The sequence below is a fragment of the Oryx dammah genome, unplaced genomic scaffold (assembly GCF_014754425.2).
Source record: "Oryx dammah isolate SB20612 unplaced genomic scaffold, SCBI_Odam_1.1 HiC_scaffold_6, whole genome shotgun sequence".
Classification (NCBI taxonomy): Eukaryota; Metazoa; Chordata; class Mammalia; order Artiodactyla; family Bovidae; genus Oryx; species Oryx dammah.
Window position 1 is genome coordinate 11,736,442 of NW_024070190.1, and position 19,815 is coordinate 11,756,256.

At 48.6% G+C, this 19,815-nt stretch overlaps 1 protein-coding gene across 1 annotated transcript in view; it reads left to right on the forward strand.

The window, feature by feature from the left end:
* Window positions 1–1,071: 1,071 nt before the first annotated feature.
* Window positions 1,072–19,815, forward strand: part of CUNH1orf198 (chromosome unknown C1orf198 homolog) — a 34,851-nt gene continuing 16,107 nt past the window's right edge. The window contains exons 1-2 of the mRNA XM_040242776.1: window positions 1,072–1,432; window positions 17,174–17,224. Of these exons, the coding sequence (XP_040098710.1) occupies window positions 1,109–1,432; window positions 17,174–17,224 (375 nt within the window). The 5' untranslated portion in view covers window positions 1,072–1,108. The remainder of the gene's footprint in view (window positions 1,433–17,173; window positions 17,225–19,815) is intronic.

The window sequence follows — 19,815 nt, forward strand, 5'->3', positions numbered from 1 at the left end:
CCTATGAAAAAACTTACTGCTGCTCTTCAGTTTGTTTGCAAACATCAAGCTGCCTGGAGTTCTTGAGATTTCTGAGACTCCAAAAGGAATCTTGGAGAAAGCAAAGACCACGCGACAGGTTTGGGGAAGTCTTCACCTGCAAAAGCAAAACGAATTACAGGTGCACTAGCCCGCGGGCCCCAGATGCCCACCCGGCAGTTCCTAACTCCTTTTTAGCCAAAGGCACTATGAGGTACCCGACAGTTCACTGTACTCCTCTCTTTCGGAGCCGCGGAAATTGATATTCTTTCAACACTAGACTTTAGTCCAGTCTCCCCAGCTCGTATCTTCGGCGTCCTCGCTGCCCCGAGCTCAACCCTTCTGTCAGCTCACCGAGCCAAGACCTTGGTCCTGGTTTGGGGACAGTTCAAAGAAAGAAGGAAAAGATGGCTCAGCTGGGAAAGGGATAAGAATAAGGTGGCCTGTGGCTCGGTCCAGAAATGCTGGTCTTTTTTAGGCACATGGGGAGGGAGAAAAGTTTCCTTTGTCAAACTAGTGACCACGTGGCGCTATGGCGGTCACCAGCAGCAATCCCATCAGACTGCCAGGCACGGACCTGGGGACGTGCCAGTCACCTCCTGCGCTGGTCAAGGGGAGCCCCGAAAAGTGGGGGCACCGCGGGAACACATGAGAGAGCCGATCTGGAGGATACAAGGCCCTAAGAGGGTAGCTCGGGGAGCTGCGCGTAGGGCGCGGTTCCCGGCGGTGGGTGAACGCGGGATGCGGGATGCGGGGCGCGGGGTTCCGGGGTGGGGGCGCCAAGACTGAGGTTCCGGGGTGGCAGTGCGGAGGGCAGGTTCGGGAAGCAGTGGGGTACAGACCGCGGCCTTCCCAGGCTGGGGGCGCGGAGGGCGGAGCCCTAGGAGTGGGGCGGGGCGGGGCGGGGCTTCGGGAGCTGGGCGGGCTCGGAGGCGGGGTTCCTGGTGCTGCGGAGCCCGGGCTCCCGGGGGCGGAAGGGCGCTGTTCGGGGGGCGGGGCGGGGGCGGTGCTCGGGCCTCCCGGCTGGGGGCCGGGGCCGGGGCCGGGGGCCGGGCCGGGGCGGGGGCGGAGAGCTGCGGGCAGGCAGGGCATGGCGTCCATGGCGGCGGCGATTGCGGCCTCGCGCACGGCAGTCATGAGTGCGAACCGGCCTCTGGACGACCGGGAGCGGAAGCGCTTCACCTACTTCTCGTCGCTAAGCCCCATGGCTAGGAAGATCATGCAGGACAAGGAGAAGATCCGGGAGAAGTACGGGCCCGAGTGGGCGCGGCTGCCGCCGGCGCAGCAGGACGAGATCATCGACCGGTGCCTGGTGGGGCCGAGCGCCCCGGCGCCCGGCGACCCCGGGGAGCTCGCGCGCTTCCCTAGCTTGCGCGGGCCCCCGGGCCAGAAGGTGGTGCACTTCGGGGACGAGGTAGGTGCGGACGGGCCGGCATCCCCTCCATCCCTCTCCGGCTACGTGAGGCGCCCGCGGCCGGGCAGACACCTGCCAGCTAGCAGCCGTCCCCTCCAGACGCGCGGGCAGGGGCTGGAGAGAAGGCGCAAGAACCCGGGTGGGTGGAAGGGGCGGCCTGGAGCCAGAGGTCGGGGGCTGGGGGGCTCCCCGGGGGAGTCTGTGGAGAACCGCCGAGCGAAGGAAGGAGGTCATTCAAGACCCTCCATCTAGACCTTCCCCGGCGGGCCGCAGGGGACTCGAGACTTCTCCCAGAGCTGGAGGCAGTTGCTGGTAGCGAGGCAGACCAAATTGGCAGCAACAGGGGATTTTTAAGCCAGGCCAGCCTACGTTCTAATCTATTCTGCCATTTAGCAGTCTGGCCGTGGGTGACCTAACCTTTTAGACCCTCAGGTACCCCCAAGCATAATACCCACCCCAACCCTGCTAGGGAAGGTAGTCAGCATTTTATACAATATTTGTGATGAGTTGTGCGGGGAGACTGAAATTGTCAAGCAAGATAACAAGAATAAAGAGGTGCCTTCCAAGATTTCCCAAAGCCTAAGATGTTTCCGAGTGAGCCCCATGTGCAGTTTTGTTTTGGGAGTGAGTGTGGTGGCCCCTCTTTTCCATTGAAAAACACTGGATACGTTTAAATGAGCTGTTGCAAACCTTTGGTACATATAAGGGCATGTCTGGGCCTCTGACCTAGACACTGCTGGGACTTATAGAGGGGTGGGCACTGGAGGAAGAAACTCTGAAGCTAGAAAAAACTCAGGGATGACCCATGGAAAGTCACAAAGGCCTGAGTGTTCTGTGCTGCTCAGAAAGTTGGCTTTTTCCTGGAAATGCGTTAACTAAATTTGGTGCCAAATTTGTGGCTCCTGGGCTTTTCAAACTCAACTTTTGGTCTAAGTCGAAAGCAGCAAGCAATATACAATGAAATCCGCATGCTTTGAGGCTGCAAGGATGAGGGGCCAAGCTTGGAGATTTTCTGAGGAAGTTGTGGACTGTGGAAGGAATTCTAGTGGAGAATGAGGTTTTAATCTGATTTTCAGGCGTGGGTGTGCGGAAACGTTGATTAATACAAAATGCTTGTGGTCATAAACCCACTTTATTGTGAGGGATGTGTGAGAGGCAGAAATATGCTGCCCACATGGCTTTATTCTGACAGGATGAACAGTCTTCATTGAATTTTAAACTCTAAAGGCTTTGCCAGGAAAAATGAGGGTGTGGTAACGGAAGGGATGAGAATATACGTTTAAAATGTAATCCCAGAGCTGAAACATATTTAATGTGAAAATAAGCATCTCTAAAGATGTTTGCAGTGTTGGTGCTCAGATTTGGGTGATGGAAAAGCAGGCAGCCCCTCTTGGAAACGTAATGAGTAAATAAACTGTGAGAGGAAATAAACCTGCAAGTACTTACAGATGTTGGAGAGTCGCTGTCATTTTCCCTTAACTAGCTGTCTGGCTAAGAATATCCACAAAGGCCTGTGCCATATGTGACCAAGTGAATTGTGTACTCTGATTCCTTAACTGGGTACCGGACTGAGCCATTTGTGACTTTGTAAACCCAAAGCAATTTAACAGCCAATAGAACTTTTTGTTGTGGTACTTGTGTATTCTTCCAGGAGCACAAGAGCCCTGTTTTTCAGAACTGCACTCAGCTTTGCAAAAGCTGCCTGGGAGCATGATCTGCAAACCTCCTGCCAGGCTCTCAGCATGAGTGGCAGAGACACAATGAGTTTGAAGAAAGGTACAGAGGAACATTGCCCAGAGCTTTTCTGTCTTTTTGGCTACAGTGATTTAATCCCACTAGGGAGTTTAAAGTGTGTTACATTGACTTGGCACCAGAGTAGAGTTGGTGGTCTTGTGCCCAGGAGTACGGTTGTTCTTGGAGGAGGGTTGGCTTCTGGGCACAAGGGGCGATGATGGCTGCTGGACAGAGTAGCCTGAATAGGTGGCCCCAGGCTTACCCCAAAGGGCCCTGAACCATACTGAGTCAGCCGCTCTCTCCCTTCCGGTTTGATCTGCCTTCAGGTGTAGTCTCTGTGGCCTCCACAGCCAGTCTTGGAACAGAGAACGCTCCTTGGCCTCCACCATTGCCAGCTTCTACAGTTGACTCATTGAAGGATGGGTGCTCAGGTGAACCCCAGCTCTTGCTTTAGCCAGTGTCTGACCTTGGATGACAGGCAGGGTGGGCCTCGTAGATACTTGGGAAAGACCATCTGGGATACTGGGCTCCCAGGGCCTTTTCTAAGGCTATAATAGGAGGCACCTGGGCTTGGTTGTGAGTCTTGGGTTTGCTTTGGCTCCCCATCAACTAACTTTTTGACTGTGGTAATTCATTAATGTCTTTGAACTTCTACAGTGGGAAGAACAGTAACAGGATGATAGTAGAGCTTATGTGTAGGAAAGGCCTATGGGCTTAAAAATGGCTGCTGCTGCCAGTGGCGAAAATGTCAATATTAAGGTTGTTAGCTGTAGTCTGTCAGAGTCCACTTCTGAAAATCACTCTCATGAAATAAATTCCTCCCATTGCCAAGCTTAGAGTTGGCCGTGTAGAGTCCCATGTGAGAAGGAGCTCTGCTCTGATGAGCTCTGGGGATTCACCGTGGGGCACATATTGAAAGCTGGGCTTGCTCTGTCCACAGTGTGGACGTGAGGTGCCCTGACTCCTGATCAGCCATCATTCCAAGCCTCAGATTGTGCCTCCCTTTCAGCTATTGTGAAGGACCAGGACATCGCCTGTTTCTTTGAATACCCTCTACCCTGTCGCCAGTAACAGTTTTGCATCCCAGACAGCCACATTTTCCGTCAGATCATGTGAATACAGCCTTCAGCTGTGACTGTTATCCAGTCATTGTTATGTGTTGCAGGAACCAGCAAGTGGAAACTTGCTTCCGTATTGATGGTCATGGATCTTGGTGAAAGGGAGTGTGGTCAGGGCTCGGCTCACACGTCCAGTTGACGCACATGGGGCTGCTCTGTGTGGGACACATGTGGCAGCATGCCATCTGTGTGTTCGTTTTTACGTTTGCTGTCTGTAAAGCAAGAGGACCAGTGTCCAGGCCCAGATCCACCCTTGCTGGGAGGACGAGCCTGACGCAGAGAGGGAGGCTGGCTGCCTGCCTTTGAGCATGGAAGCCATGAAGGGTTCTATCAGTTTTTTGGTCTTACTACTTTGGCAGTCAACCGATTGACTATTTCCCTAAGCCTAGTATGTTACACACTAGAGCCACTCATGCTTCAGGGATGCTTGGCCTTCCTAGGTGGCTCAGTGGTAAAGAATCCGCCTGCCGACGCAGGAGACGCAAGAGATGCAGGTTCAGTCCCTGGGACAGGAAGATCCCCTGGGGGTGGAAATGGCAACCTGCTCCAACATTCTTGCCTAGAAAATTCCATGGACAGAGGAGCCTGGAGGGCTGCAGTCCATGGGGTCGCAAGGAGTTGGGCATGACTGAGTGACCGAGCATCCCCAGCTCACCGGCCCTCTCGGGCTTACAGGCCTTGCTTGGAACAGACAGGGACATTGGGCTTGCCCTTTGCATCACGTTTGGTCTGAACGTTAAGGCATGTTTGCAAATAGGTGCTTTCAGCAGTTTCACTTGCCCTGTGCTTCTCAATTCCTGCCTTCTTCCTACAGCAGTAAAAGTCTGGGGAATGGCTTATTTTGGGAAATGAAGAGCTTTCTTCTAGGGGTATTTAGGTATCACTCCAGTCTGCCTCCACAGCTTCCTGTTATCAAATAGCAAAAACAGAAAACAAACCCCTGACTTTCTAGGCATGCTTAGCTCTTTGCTCCCTGCCCTTACTCCCAGATTCTTGCCACCAGTCTAGCAGGATCTGAGAATTCAGGGTTCTGAGCTCTGTGCCACAGCTATGCTCCAGATAAGCCATAAGCAGGTAAACTCAGAAATTTGGGCAGCCAGAGTGTTGATTCTCATGGACCCACTTGCCTGTTTCACCTCTTTATAAAGTAAGTGGGGCTGGGCAGGAAGGATGTTCCCATGTGCCAACCCCAGGCACCGGGATTTGGATTTTGAGTGCTGGAGAATGCGGGTTGTAAGCCCTGGAGCCAGACAGCTTAATGACCAGCTGCTGTTGGAAGGAGGTGTTCCCCCAGCCCGTGTGTCCCTCTCCTGCAGGAACCAGAGGACTGGCTGGCTGCTCTTTCACTCCACTTGGCCTTCACCTTCTTTTCTGGGGCCTCCTGACTCCTGCAGGAAGTCAGGAGATCTTCAGCAGGCCTCTGAAAGCCCCTCAGTTTTCCACAGCCCCACTGCCTGTCCAGCTCCTGCTTCCCCATGGCTGGTGAAGCACCCTTCCCTGAAGTGCTCAGGAGGAAGGGGTCAGTATGGAGCCCCCCAGTCAGCAGACTTTGATGAGCTGCTGGCATCCAGGCCGTGCAAAGGGTCACTTTGCCCTCTCTCCTTAGGGTCTAGGCTGGACAGCCTAGGTGTTTGTGTTTTAAAATAAACTAATTAAATAATTGTACAGTTTCTAACCGGACATGCCTGTGTGTGCGTGCATACTAAGTTGCTTCACTTGTGTCCGTCTATTTGTGATACCATGTACTGTAGCCCGCCACGACTCTCTGTCTGTGAGATTCTCCAGGCAAGAATACTGGAGTGGGTTGCCATGACCTCCTCCAGGGGGTCTTCCCGACCCAGGGATCGAACCCACGTCCCCTGCATCTCCTGCATTCCAGGTGGATTCTTTACCACTGAGCCACCAGGGAAGCCCAACGTACCTGTATATTACTGTTAAAAGTTTCAAACAGTCCAGAAGCAGCATTATGAAGCATGTGGTAGTCCTTCCAGAACATTCCTCAATTATTAAATCTTCGTCAGATTTGAGTTTGGTTGGCTCTGTGGCTTCCTGATGCAGGACTTGTGATGTGTGAGATCACCTCTTTCCCTGTTGCTTCAGCAGCTTGGCTTTTTATTTTTCAGCCTTTGGCCCCCAAATGAGAAATTTGAGAGTTACTTTTTCATTGTTTGGCCTTTTATTTTTAAGAAAGGTGGAATGTGTAATTATGAATCCCACACATCTGTCTGGCAGATGCATGCATTCTTTAGAAAAGATGACAGGGTGGATGTGGTTTACCATGTCCTGGTGCCTGTGCCCTGGCTCCAAGCAGGAGTTGAGAACGTGGCCATGGGTCCGTGTCCACCTCCACAGGCTGTGAGGAGGAGGCTGCGGGTCTCTTCCACAGGCTTCGCTTTGCAGACAGATAGTTCTCTGTCTAGAGAAGCACCTGGCCTGGGACCCTGCATAGCTGGTGCCTCTGGAGGAGGAAGGGTATTGAAACCTTCACCCTGGGAGCTGAGGCAGCCACACGGGCTCCCCATGGCGCCCCTGCACCCCCCACTGTGGGTGAGTGGCCCAGTAATTACCAGGGAACAGGTTTTGCAAAAAAGTGAAATGACTTGCTCCTTGTCTCCCAGGGTGAGGGGCAGAGCTGGGAAGCCTATTGGCACATCAGAAGTCATCTTGTAATTGACGGGAGTTACTTTGACATTCTAAAGTAAGAAAAAAAGTCCATTTCTCAGAAAAATAAATCAAGGCCAGACCTGTCTTCAGCTTCCTACTCTGCTCTCCTGTTTGTTTCCTTTGACTCTGCCTCACCACCTTCCCGTCACCACCTTGGGACCCAGGTTTTGTTTCTCGTAAGGTCTGCGGAGGCCTGAGTTTCTGTACTTGTGTTCATGGTGGAACCTGCCCAGTAGTTAAATTGTAACTCTTTTTCTGTGGTCAGAACTGCAGTTTCCTACTTCCACTGATGGAAACCGTCTTATCTCAGCAGAATTAAATGTATGCAATCAGTTCAGTTCAGTTCAGTCGCTCAGTCGTGTCCGACTCTTTGCGACCCCATGAATTGCAGCACGCCAGGCCTCCCTGTCCATCACCAACTCCCGGAGTTCACTCAGACTCACGTCCATCGAGTCAGTGATGCCAACCAGCCGTCTCATCCTCTGTTGTCCCCTTCTCCTCCTGCCCCCAATCCCTCCCAGCATCAGAGTCTTTTCCAATGAGTCAACTCTTTGCATGAGGTGGCCAAAGTACTGGAGCTTCAGCTTGCAGGTCAAAGGGGAAAGGATGGATTCCATAAATATATAAACAATAGTCCCTAAGAATAAGCAGTTGGTTAAAAAAAAGAGCATGTTCTTCTCCCTTACTCTTTCCCCCCCTTTTTTTTTTCTTTTTAAGTGGACTTTATTTCTCAGGGCATTGTTAGGTTCACAGCAGAACGGAGCAGAAAGTACAGAGGTTTCCATATATCCACCTCCTTATGCATGCACAGCCCCCCCCTCACGGAGTCAGCAGCCCCTATCACAGTGGCGCATCCACTATAATCAGGGAACCTACACACCATCACCCAGCTCATAGTTTACATCAGTTTTTTAAAAATTTATATTTTCCACTATTTTTTAATAATCTATTTAATTAATTTTTGGCTGCGCTGGATTTTAGTTGCTGGGCCTGGGCTTTCTCGTTGCAGTGAGCAGAGCTGGGGGATTCTTTGCTGTGGGGTGTGGGCTTCTCATTGCCGTGCCTTCTCTTGTTGCAGAGCGCAGGGCATAGGCTCTAGGCGCTGGGCTTCCCTAGTTGTGGTGCACGGGCTTAGTTGCTCCGCAGCATGTGGGATCTTCCCGGATCAGGGATCGAACCTGTGTCTCCTGCATTGGCAGGCGGATTCTTATCCGTTGCACCACTAGGGAAGCTCTATAGTTCACTCTTGATATTGGACATTCAGTGGTTTGCACTAATGTTTGAGGACACAGTTCCATCATTATATTGATAGTACCATACAGAGTATTTCACTGTCCTAAAAACCCTGTATGCCTTTCCTAGTCATCCCTTTCTCCCCTCCAGTCCCTAGTAACTGCTTATCTTTTTACTGTCACCATAGTTTTGCCTTTTCCAGATGACATATGGTTGGAATCATGGACTATGCAGCCTTTTCTGATTGACTTCTGTCACTTAGTAATATGCATTAAGTTTCCTCTGTGTCTTTTCATGGCTTGATAGCCCATTTTTGCTAGCACTGAATAATAGTCTACAGCCTGAATGTACCACAGTTTTCTTAGCCATTCGTAGCCATTCACCCACAAAAGGACATCTTAGTTACTTCTAAGTATTGGCATTTATGACTGAAGCTGCTATAAGCAACCATGTGTAGGTGTTTATGTGAACCTAAGGAGATCAAACCAGTCCATCCTAAAGGAAATCAGTCCTGAATATTCATTGGAAGGACTGATGCTGAAGCTGAAGCTCCAATTCTTTGGCCACCTGATGCGACTCATTTGAAAACTGACTCATTTGAAAAGACCCTGATGCTGGGAAAGATTGAAGGCCGGAGAAGGAGACGACAGAGGATGAGATGGTTGGATGACATCACGGACTTGATGAACATGAGTCTGAACAAGCTCTGGGAGTTGGTGATGGACAGGGAAGCCTGGCGTGCTGTAGTCCATGGGGTCGCAAAGAGTCCGACACAACTGAACAACTGAACTGAGGTTTTCAATCCATTCAGCCAAATACCAGGGAGTATGATTCCCTCCCTTCTGTTTTTAACATGCTCCTGTGAATTTGAGGTACAGACTGACACTAAGCAGATCATCAGGAAGAAGGTGCTTGATGCAGGATGTGCCAAGAGGCCCAGGGCAGCCAACATCCCTGAAGGGATGAGACAGTCAGCAACACAGGGAGTGTCTGTTCCACTCCTGCAGGCTCTGCCATCTGAGCGTCATTTCTCTAGTTTGGAGTATTTCACCGTTTAAACTTCTTAACTTTAAGCCAAAATGCCACCGTGTATCAATCAACTGGAAACTCCCCCAGTTTATGGACTTAGGAGGACAATGATAATGTATGGTTCCAGTGAGCACTGCTTCTGAACCACTCAAGAAAAATTAGATGTATTTCTGGGGAGCTTAATGGTTGGGATTCTAACTTTAAGAGACTCAGCCATCTAGGTGGCAGGAGAAATTTAACAAACAGCACACCATATTTTGAATCTACGACATCAGAGTATTTACGGTTACATACTTACGGTAGTTATGCAGAGGCATTATTAGAAATGCTGTTGCAGTAGTTGTATGTAATCTTTGAACTCTGGAAAGAATGAAATGAAAGCAGACTTTTAGTTCAGTTCAGTTCAGTCGCTCAGTCGTGCCTGACTCTTTGAGACCCCATGGACTGCAGCACACCAGGCCTCCCTGTCCATCACCAACTCCTGGAGCTTGCTCAAACTCATGTCCATCAAGTCAGTGATGCCATCCAACCAACTCATCCTCTGTCGTCCTCTTCTTCTCTTGCCTTCAATCTTTCCCAGCATCAGGGTCTTTTCCAATGAGTCAGTTCTCATTCGGTGGCCAAAGTATTGGAGTTTCAGCTTCAGCATCAGTCCTTCCAATGAATATTCAGAACTGATTTCCTTTAGGATGAACTGGTTGGATCTCCTTGCAGTCCAAGGGACTCTCAAGAGTCTTCTCCAACACCACAGCTCAAAAGCATCAATTCTTTGGCGCTCAGCTTTCTTTATAGTCCAGCTCTCACATCCATACATGACTACTGGAAAAACCATAGCTTTGACTAGACAGAGCTTTGTTGGCAAAGTAACGTCTCTGCTCTTTACTGTGCTGTCTAGGTTGGTCATAGCTTTTCTTCCAAGGAGCAAGTGTCTTTTAATTTCATGTCTGCAGTCACCATCTGCAGTGACTTTGGAGCCCCCAAAAATAAAGTCAGCCACTGTTTCCACTGTTTCCTCATCTATTTGCCATGAAGTGATGGGACCGGATGCCATGATCTTAGTTTTCTGAATGTTGAGTTGTAAGCCAACTTTTTCACTCTCCTCTTTCTCTTTCATCAAGAGGCTCTTTAGTTCTTCACTTTCTGCCATAAGGGTGGTGTCATCTGTGTATCTGAGGTTATTGATATTTCTTCCAGCAATCTTGATTCCAGCTTGTACTTCATCCAGCCCAGCATTTCTCATGATGTGCTCTGCATAGAAGTTAAATAAGCAGGGTGACAATAGACAGCCTTGACGTCTCCTTTCCCCATTGGAACCAATCTGTTGTTCCATGTCCGGTTCTAACTGTTGCTTTTTGACTTACATACAGATTTCTCAGGAGACAGGTAAGGTGGTCTGGTATTCCCATTTCTTTAAGAATTTTCCAGTTTGTTGTGATTCACATAGTGAAAGGCTTTGGCTTAGTCGATAAATCAGAAGTAGATGTTTTACTGGAACTTTCTTGCTTTTTCATTGATCCAGCAGATGTTGGCAATTTGATCTCTGGTTCCTCTGCCATTTCTAAATCCAGCTTGTACATCTGGAAGTTCATGTACTGTTGAAACCTGGCTTGGAGAATTTTGAGCATTACACTGCTAGCGTGTGAGATGAGTGCAATTGTGCGGTAGTTTGAACATTTTTGGGCATTACCTTTCTTAGGGATTGGATGAAAACTGACCTTTTTCAGTCCTGTGGCCACTACTGAATTTTCCAAGTTTGCTGGCATATTGAGTGGAGTACTTCAACAGCATCATCTTTTAGGATTTGAAATAGCTCAGCTTGAATTCTATCACCCCCACTAGCTTTGTTTGTAGCGATGCTTCCTAAGGCCCACTTGACTTTGCATTCCCGGATGTCTGGCTCTAGGTGAGTGATCACACTGTCGTGGATATCTGGGTCATGAAGATCTCTTTTGTAAGTTCTCTGTGTTGTTGCCACCTCTTCTTAATATCTTCTGCTTCTGTTAGGTCCATACCATTTCTGTCCTTTATTGTGCCCATCTTTGCATAAAATGTTTGGTATCTCTCATTTTCTTGAAGAGATCTCTAGTTTTTCCCATTCTATTGCTTTCCTCTATTTCTTTGCATTGATCATTGGGGGAGGCTTTCTTATCTCTAAAGCAGCCTTTAGATGTGATTTGCTGAGGCCTTTAGAGCTGATTTGCTTTGTGCCATAAGGGTGGTGTCATCTGCATATCTGAGGTTATTGATATTTCTTTAGCAGCGTTTAGACGTGATTTGCTGAGGCTTTGCAGTGTTTAGGAGACTATTTGCTTTGGTTATTACGCTAATGACACAGAGCATGGTTTTGCATGCTTCAAAGTGGGGTAGGTGAGAGCCAGCCCAGAAAACCGCAGGCCTCTTGTGAGAGCAGCCAGCATCCAGGTTGGTTTACTAGAAATCCTTACTTGGGAATGATGAGAGCCATGTAGCAGTACTGATTGAGGCCACCTCTGTAGGTGGGGTGGCCTGGGCAGAGTGGTGGACGCCTGAGCCTTGGAGGTCAGCACATGCAGCCTGTGTGGCCAGGTGTCTCCATGAGAAGCAGGAGTCAGGTGTCCTGTAGGAGAGCTGCCCACGGGAACAGCTGCAGTAGAATGACTTAGGGAGTTGTTGGGTCATAACCAGGTGGCACCAGTGGTCAAGAATCCGCTTGCACTGCAGAAGATGCAGGAGATACAAGTTCAGACCCTGGGTTGGGAAGATCCCCTGGAGGAGGGCACGGCAACCCACTCCAGTATTCTTGCCTGGAGAATCCCCGTGGACAGAGGAGCCTGGCGGGCTGCAGTCCGTGAGGTTGCAGAGAGTCAGACACGACTAAGCACACGCACAGGGAGCTGTTGGTTTTCTATGACTATGTCAGGTGGGACCCACAGCTTCTGCCTGTTAAAACAGCAGCCTAGGTGATTCTGATTCACAGCCAGATCTGAAACCTTTAAGCTAAGAGTGCTCTTCAGAGAGCCTTGAATCTGGTGTCTATGAATGGCGCAAGCATGGACCCAAGAGCAGTAAGGACCCAGGAAGTGGCCGTCCCCTCAGGCTGCCCGGGACAGGCGTGCCAGAGAGAGGGCATGTGAGGAAGTTTTCTCAGGGGGCAGAGCGGTCCCCAGCCTGTCCCTCAGTGAGGCCTGGAGAGGAGGCAAGACTCTCAGAGCGCTTCAAGGGCCTCCGAAGCACGTCTTTTGAGTGTTGTAGGCAAGGCACGTCTCCCTGTCTGCCGGCTGCTAGTGACCTGGTTTTGTGGAGGGGAAGCTCAGGGTTGCTTGGTAATGCCCGTGCTCCTGGCCCTGCTTCCTCAGGCTGGCCTCTGGGCCCAGCCGAGGGTCATCCACTGAGGATGCTGCCATCCACAGGTGCTGTCCGCCCGACACTGGAGATGAAAGGACGTTTATTGGCTCTGAAGTTGGGATGGAAGTTATAAAAGAAGAAATGACTCATTAGTATCCAGTCATAGAGGAAAGGCTAATATTTACCACATCTCACCTTTGAAATGAATTTTAAGTCCAGAATTTCTCACTTGAGAATAATTTTGGAATAGTCATGACTTTTACAGAGAAACCAACCCATTCTAGATGAGTTACTGTCGCCAAATAATTTCAAAGGCAAGATGACCCAAATCCTTAAAAATTTTAATAGTGAAAATTGCATTTAGTGTAGAATGTAGTGAATTTCAGGGTGTCTGGTAGTGGTTGCAGCTTGTGCCGTGTTGGGAAATGTTCAGCATCTGGCGTCAGGGCAGTGAGGAGAGCAGCCCTGCTGTGGAGCACCCGCTGGTTGCCATGGAGATGCTCCCCTAGGTGCTGTCTAAGGCCCAGGGTGGCTCACGGAATCGGAGCCAGTCAGGGGGCGCAGCAACCCCACTGTGTGTTGTTACAGACGCACTTTCTATCTGGCAGGTACAATGGATATAAGTAAAGTCAAGAGCATAGATAATAGGAAGACAGACTAAAGTAATTATGAAATGATGTTTTTAGTATTTGTTACCCTTGTCAGGTTTTTTTGTTTGTTTTTTTTTTTTTTTGGAGTTGGGGAGGGGTCACTTTTTTTTTTGAAAAATAAATTAATTTTCAGAGCAATGTAAGGTTCCCAGCAAAAGTGAGTAGAAAGTATAGATTTCTGACACACTCCCTTCTGTCACACATGTGCAGCCTCTTCCAGTACCAATGTGCCCCACCAGAGTGGGACATTTGTCACAATGGATGAATATACATATTATTATTGCCCTAAGTCCATAGTTTACACTGCGGTTTACTCTTGCTGCTGTAGCTTCTGGGTTTTGAGAAAAGTATCCAGTATCACTTTATGGGAAATAGATGGGGAAACAGTGGAAACAGTGTCAGACTTTATTTTTTGGGGCTTCAAAATCACTCTAGATGGTGATTGCAGCCATGAAATTAAAAGACGCTTACTCCTTGGAAGAAAAGTTATGACCAACCTAGATAGCACATTCAAAAGCAGAGTCATTACTTTGCCGACTAAGGTCTGTCTAGTCAAGGCTATGGTTTTTCCAGTGGTCATGTATGGATGTGAAAGTTGGACTGTGAAGAAAGCTGACCGCTGAAGAATCGATGCTTTTGAACTGTGGTGTTGGAGAAGACTCTTGAGGGTCCCTTGGACTGCAAGGAGATCCAACCAGTCCATTCTGAAGGAGATCAGCCCTGGGATTTCTTTGGAAGGAATGATGCTAAAGCTGAAACTCCAGTACTTTGGCCACATCATGTGAAGAGTTGACTCATTGGAAAAGACTCTGATGCTGGGAGGGATTGGGGGCAGGAGGAGAAGGGGACAAAGAGGATGAGATGGCTGGATGGCATCACGGACTCGATGGACGTGAGTCTGAGTGAACTCCGGGAGTTGGTGATGGACAGGGAGGCCTGGCGTGCTGCGATTCATGGGGTCGCAAAGAGTAGGACACAACTGAGCGACTGAACTGAACTGATCCACCATTACAGTATGTACAGAGTAGTTTCACTGTCCTAAAAATCCTCTGTGCCTTCTTATCCCTCCTTCCATTTAACCATGGCAACCACTGATCTTCTTACTGTCTCTATAATTTTACCTGTTCCAGAATGTCATATAGTCCGAGTCATATAATACATTCAGGTTTTTTTATTGTAAAATATTCATAACGTAAAGTTGACCATTCTCACCATTGTTTTCGGTGTACAGTTGCTACACTCACGATGTTGTACAGCTGCCACCACCACTGTCCCTTTCTAGAACCTGCGGTGCTGACGCTGCTGTGCGTCCAGCAGCCGGAGAGCCGTGCCTGTTGCCAGTGCTGCCTGTGGCTGGGGTCTGCAGCTGGCCAGGGGCTGACGTCAGAGCTTCAATCGCATTTTTGTTTGGCGTGTTTATTTTTGTTAAGTGCTTTATTATTTTTTTATGAGCTTGGAACTGCAGAAATCCAAGGAATTTGCCCCTTGACTCAGTTTCTTGCTGGAGCAAACAAAAGATTATTGACTTGACATCAAGTTGTGGAGAAATCACAGGGTGCCCGTCTGTCTGCAGCCCTTTTGGAATTTCAGCCAATATGGGCTGCAGCCCCTGGAGCCTGCTGGCTTACCATGCTCCAGGCTACGTCTTTGCTCCTAAGAGTCTTCTTCTTTTTTTAAACAGTAACTAATTCTTTATTACTCCATGAGTACATATACACGTTTTAGACATCTTATCCATGTCAGTGAGAGATGACTACCAGTAAAACTTTCCTTTCATGTTTGTTTATCAGGTTTTATAAAATATATTTACTGTTTCCCAAATTCTTCAACAAGGAATTATGAGGAATAATTCTTTTAAAAGTATACAATATGAGTGAGAATGATCAAATATAGCTCAAATGAAGCATTGTTGTGGAAAATGTATTTCATTGGTTCCCTCTTCTACTCCTGTTCAGTTTTTTATTTCATGTAATATTGTTTTTTCATCTTCATTTTCTCTTTCATTCACAAAATTACCTAAGGAGGAATACATTTATAACTTGTATATGTAAAATTGTAGGGAAGAAGATAAGCCAGGATTACTGTAGAAAAAAGCTGGAAAAATAGAAAAGAACGTTGTTCCTAACAGTCTTGCACTCATTTACCTTCCAGACCCCCAAACCTTCTTACTCTGTTCTTTGCAGATTTCAAAGGGGCTCAAGCTGCATAATTAATATTCAGAGAATTGATCATATCACATGAGAAGGAATGTGTCCTGCTTTTACCAGTGATCCTGCCCCCTGCTCTGTCTCTGCCTGCCCACTGAATCTCCACGCACCTCCTCTGTCCCCTTAGGTGGCCACTGGGTTGTCCCTCCCCTGGAAAGAGGGAACACATTTGCCAGTTGGTTTCCCTTTGTCCTTTTTTCCCTGGTCCAAATCTAGAATAAAGGGGACTTACATCCCATCAGCCTCCTTTATTTTTCCCATCTGACAAACTCTTTCTTGTTGTATTGCTTCTAAGAGGAACTTAGAGAGTCCTGAGATTATAGAATTTTAAGGACTTTCAGGTCATTTAGCTCAACTACCCTTTTCTCTCACTTCCTGACCACACATACCTGGACTCAGGGCCCCCTTAGCTGAGACTTGTTAGCTCACGTTTCTACTTTTGGAGGGACAGTTTGTAAATTGAGGCATAAACGTGGGCTTAACTGCACAATGGGAACACAGTGGCCCATGTTGCCTCACGTTTTAGAAGTTTTGCCTGAGAGTCAGGAGTGATAGGAGACATAGCTTAGAGATTGAGCCTGGGAATGGAGTTTGTACTAAAAAAAAGTGGGCCCTTTGCAGAACTGGGCCGCCTCCTGGAGGAGGGGAAGCCAGGTGACCTACCTCTAGGGGCAGGGAGTGCTTCTGGGTGGGAAGACACATGTACCTGGGGTGCTTTATGCAAGGACAGTCAATTCAATTATCTAATCCCATTTTCAGTCTGGATCACCCAAGATATCCCAGTTTTTGGTTCAGAAAATATGATCCCCAATAGAAGCTAGGCGCAAATGAGACATTTGCTAGTATAGGAATACAGGTGGAAGGGTGGAGAAGTAGCCAAGGGAAGGAGATTTTTACAAGCCTTTGTTTAGGCTGGTGGATGCAAGGTCAAATTCTCCTGACTATTTTGAAGGGCTCCTTTTATCCTGTTCTGCTTGTGAGGGTCAGAATGATTCTGAGTTTTCATTATAATTGCATTTTCTTCATTGATTTGCTGATCATTGCCTTTCACATTTCTGGGAGGCACTTATTAGGATTGGGGGTGGGGCTCAATTTAAAAATTGGGTACTGGTGTTGACTGCAAATAATTTTCTGACATTGTTTTCACTGTTTTTCAGCTACAAAGTCGTGTCTGACTCTTTGAGACCTCAGGGACTGCAGTGGGCCAGGCTTCCCTGTCCTTCACCATCTCCCAGAATTCGCTTAAACTCATGTCCATTGTCCCCTTCTCCTCCTGCCCTCAATCTTTCCCAGTATCAGGGTCTTTTCCAATGTGTTCGAAAGCATTCCTTTCATATGTGACCTCATTTAATCCTCACAACAAGCCTGCAAGGCAACTGTGATTCTCCTTTTACAGATGAGGAAACTGAGGCACAAAAGGCTAAGTCATCATCCCCTGGCCACATGCCTAATCACTGGTAGGGCTGAGGCCTGAGCCCAGAAGCCCTGTTCCCTTTCTGCTCAGCTTCCCTGTCACCAAGCTTGTCCTGGGACTCCCCGGCATCCATCTAATATCTGCTTGGCAGGGGACAGGCGTGCCTGGCAGCCTTGGTCCGCAGAGTGAGGGGAAGCCAGACCCAGAAGGTCAACACATTCTCTGCAGAGTGTGATGACGTCAGGATTGTTCAGAGCCAGGAGTTGGGATTCTTCCTAAATTTTGGTTCCCCGATGGCCTTGGGTGGTTGTTTGCACAGGGTATGTTTGGGTTTGGATTTCAGATTTATTCTTGAATTTTTATTTCAGGACATAACTTGGCAAGATGAGCACTCTGCCCCTTTCTCCTGGGAAACAAGGGTAAGTTGGATTAAATTTAGATTTGTTTATCTTTTATAAAAAGTGATGTGGTTAGGTATTTTCCTTTCAGCACTTAGGAGGTCAGATGCACCCCCTGCTGGTAGGAAAGGAGAGGAGGTGGGGTGGGGCCTGTGCTAGGTTAGGTGATAGATTTAAAGTGAGGGGGTTGGTGGCACAAGGGTCCATATGACAAAACCTTGTGGGAGGCTTTTGGAGGGGGTGGGATAAGAGCAGCTTTTATTAAAATGAAATCAGAAGGGCAACAGAGACAGCAAGTTGGGTGGATGAGGGGGCAAGAATGCGGATCCATCAGAGGCAGACTCTAAGGCAGAGAGTCCTGAGTGTGGAAGAGGGGAAGGAGAGACTGTTCTTTGTACCTAGTAAAGCTGGAATAGCCAATGGAGACACATGGACAGCCCAGCCTGCATCCCTGAATGCTGGTGTCCAGTCATTCATTCATTGCTATTGTTATTGTTGCTGAAGTTGCTTAAGAGTATCAAGCTTCACTGGGTTGATCCATTTCCCCATTCTCCCTAGTTGTCCCAGAACAAGTGCATTAATAAGTAGCAAAATGACCAAGAGGTAGGTGTCTCAAATCCAAGGAAAAAGACCAGGGTTCTCTGAATTCTAGAACACTTGCTGCTGTGTGTTGGAGGGTCCTTTGCATGATGGAGGTGATCATAGTGGCTCAGTGCCTGGACTGGGGCTTAGACTTGAGGTCGGATCAGGGCTTTCAAGCACTGATACTTGCAGGGGCTTGTTCTTGTCCCTACAGTTGTTCATCCCAGTAGAAATGGCCTCCACGGGGCTGTAGGAAGTGTAGGTCAGAGTGGGATGAAGCAATGAGAAGGTCTGCAAGTGACTCAAGTCTGAGTGGCCCTCACATGGGGGTCTGTGTCTAAGAATAAATGACGGACTTGACAAGGGCCTCCGCGGACCTGGACAGCTGGCATCCTTGCCCCCAGTTGGCGCTGTAACCAACACTGACTGCTCCAGGTGATGCGGTGCCCCAGGATGAGGAAGCCTGCGAAAGCCAAGGTGGCTCTCATGTGAGAGTTAGAACGCGGCTTTTGAGAATACTTAACTGAACTGAGCACTCCAGTGTTCTTGCCTGGAGAATCCCAGGGATGGGGGAGCCTGGTGGGCTGCCGTCTATGGGGTCACACAGAGTCGGACACGACTGAAGTGACTTAGCAGCAGCAGCATTAATACACATGAACATGTTCATTCAGCAAGTACAGACTCCTGCCTTCAGGGAACCAGAACGATGGGTCCTAAACATCTAAAAATAAAGATGCAAACATCTGCATCCTGTGTGTCTTTTTATTTTTATTTTTTTACATTTCTGAGGCAGATGACCTAAGTCTAAACAGAGGGCAGGGCGAGTGACATAGTTGTGCCTGGAAGCTAAATCCTTCAGGATATGGACACTGGTTAAGGGGTGGCCGAGGGTGGGTGGGAAGGAGCCAGGGATACGGAGGAGCAGCCTGGAATTGCAGTTTCAGAGCTCTGAAACCCAACAACAAATCCCTTGTCCAGGAACAGGGCAGAGGGAGTTGGAGATGGGTGGAAAGTACGTCGCCACATTGGCATTCATCAGGGCCACCACTGCGGGTCCCCCAGATGGGGACCTGAGAAGCACTGATCCTGTAGATGACGTCTAGTAACCGGCAGATGGGCGGTCTGCAGGTCGGAGTGGACAGGGGCACAGAAGGCAGCACAGATGTTCCAGGACTGGGCCACAGGTTTCATGATGTCTCAGTGATGAAGACCGAGAAACTGAATTAGTTAAAGTGCCCCAGCCCTACTGCATTGTGCTCCCCTGAGGATATCTGCTCTCATAAGAATCCAGCTTGTTAAATGTTCCCGAGTCAGCCCTCTGTGGGATGGGCTGTTTCTTCTGTTACTAACACAATGCAGATGACATTCTGGGACAAGGAGGGGGCAGCGCCTGGGGCAGATGCTCTGAATGAGGCTCAGTGTGGGAACAGGTGCCTGGAAAAGGTCTCTAGAACAAAGTGTGCTGACATAATCCAGCATGGGTTACACTTGTGCTGGGGTTAATTGTCACAGATGGCGTCCAGGTCTCCTGGGAACCTGCATAGATCGAGAAGGCTTGGTAGAATCACGTCGATTTGTTTTGCCCATTTTAACTGGTATCTTTTCAGTAAAAGCTATAGTCTTTGTGGCTCAGAATTCCATTTCATGTTCCCTTCCAATGACAGAACCAGCTTATTTCATGAACTGATAGTCTCTCTGTGTCCTCACCTGTCTGTCTGAGCTCTCAAAGTCAAACTTATGTGGTTTAAAGTCAGGACTTTGTAGAAGTAACAGAAAGTGTTCCAAGGAGCAAAGGACCACACCCCTACCCTGTCCTTACCAGTCAGCATTCCACATTCACCTCTCCCCAGCCAAAAGTCAAGTGCCTGTCTCCCTGAGTTCTCATACTCTTCCTTAGGACTTAAAGACTCATGAGGACTTCTTTGGAGAGCTGCTTGCAGGAAGCAGGTTAGCCAGGGCAGGGTGGCCCTGACCTCCAACCGCAGGGCTGGTGGCCCTTCATCATTTGAAATCTTTGATACATGACAGAC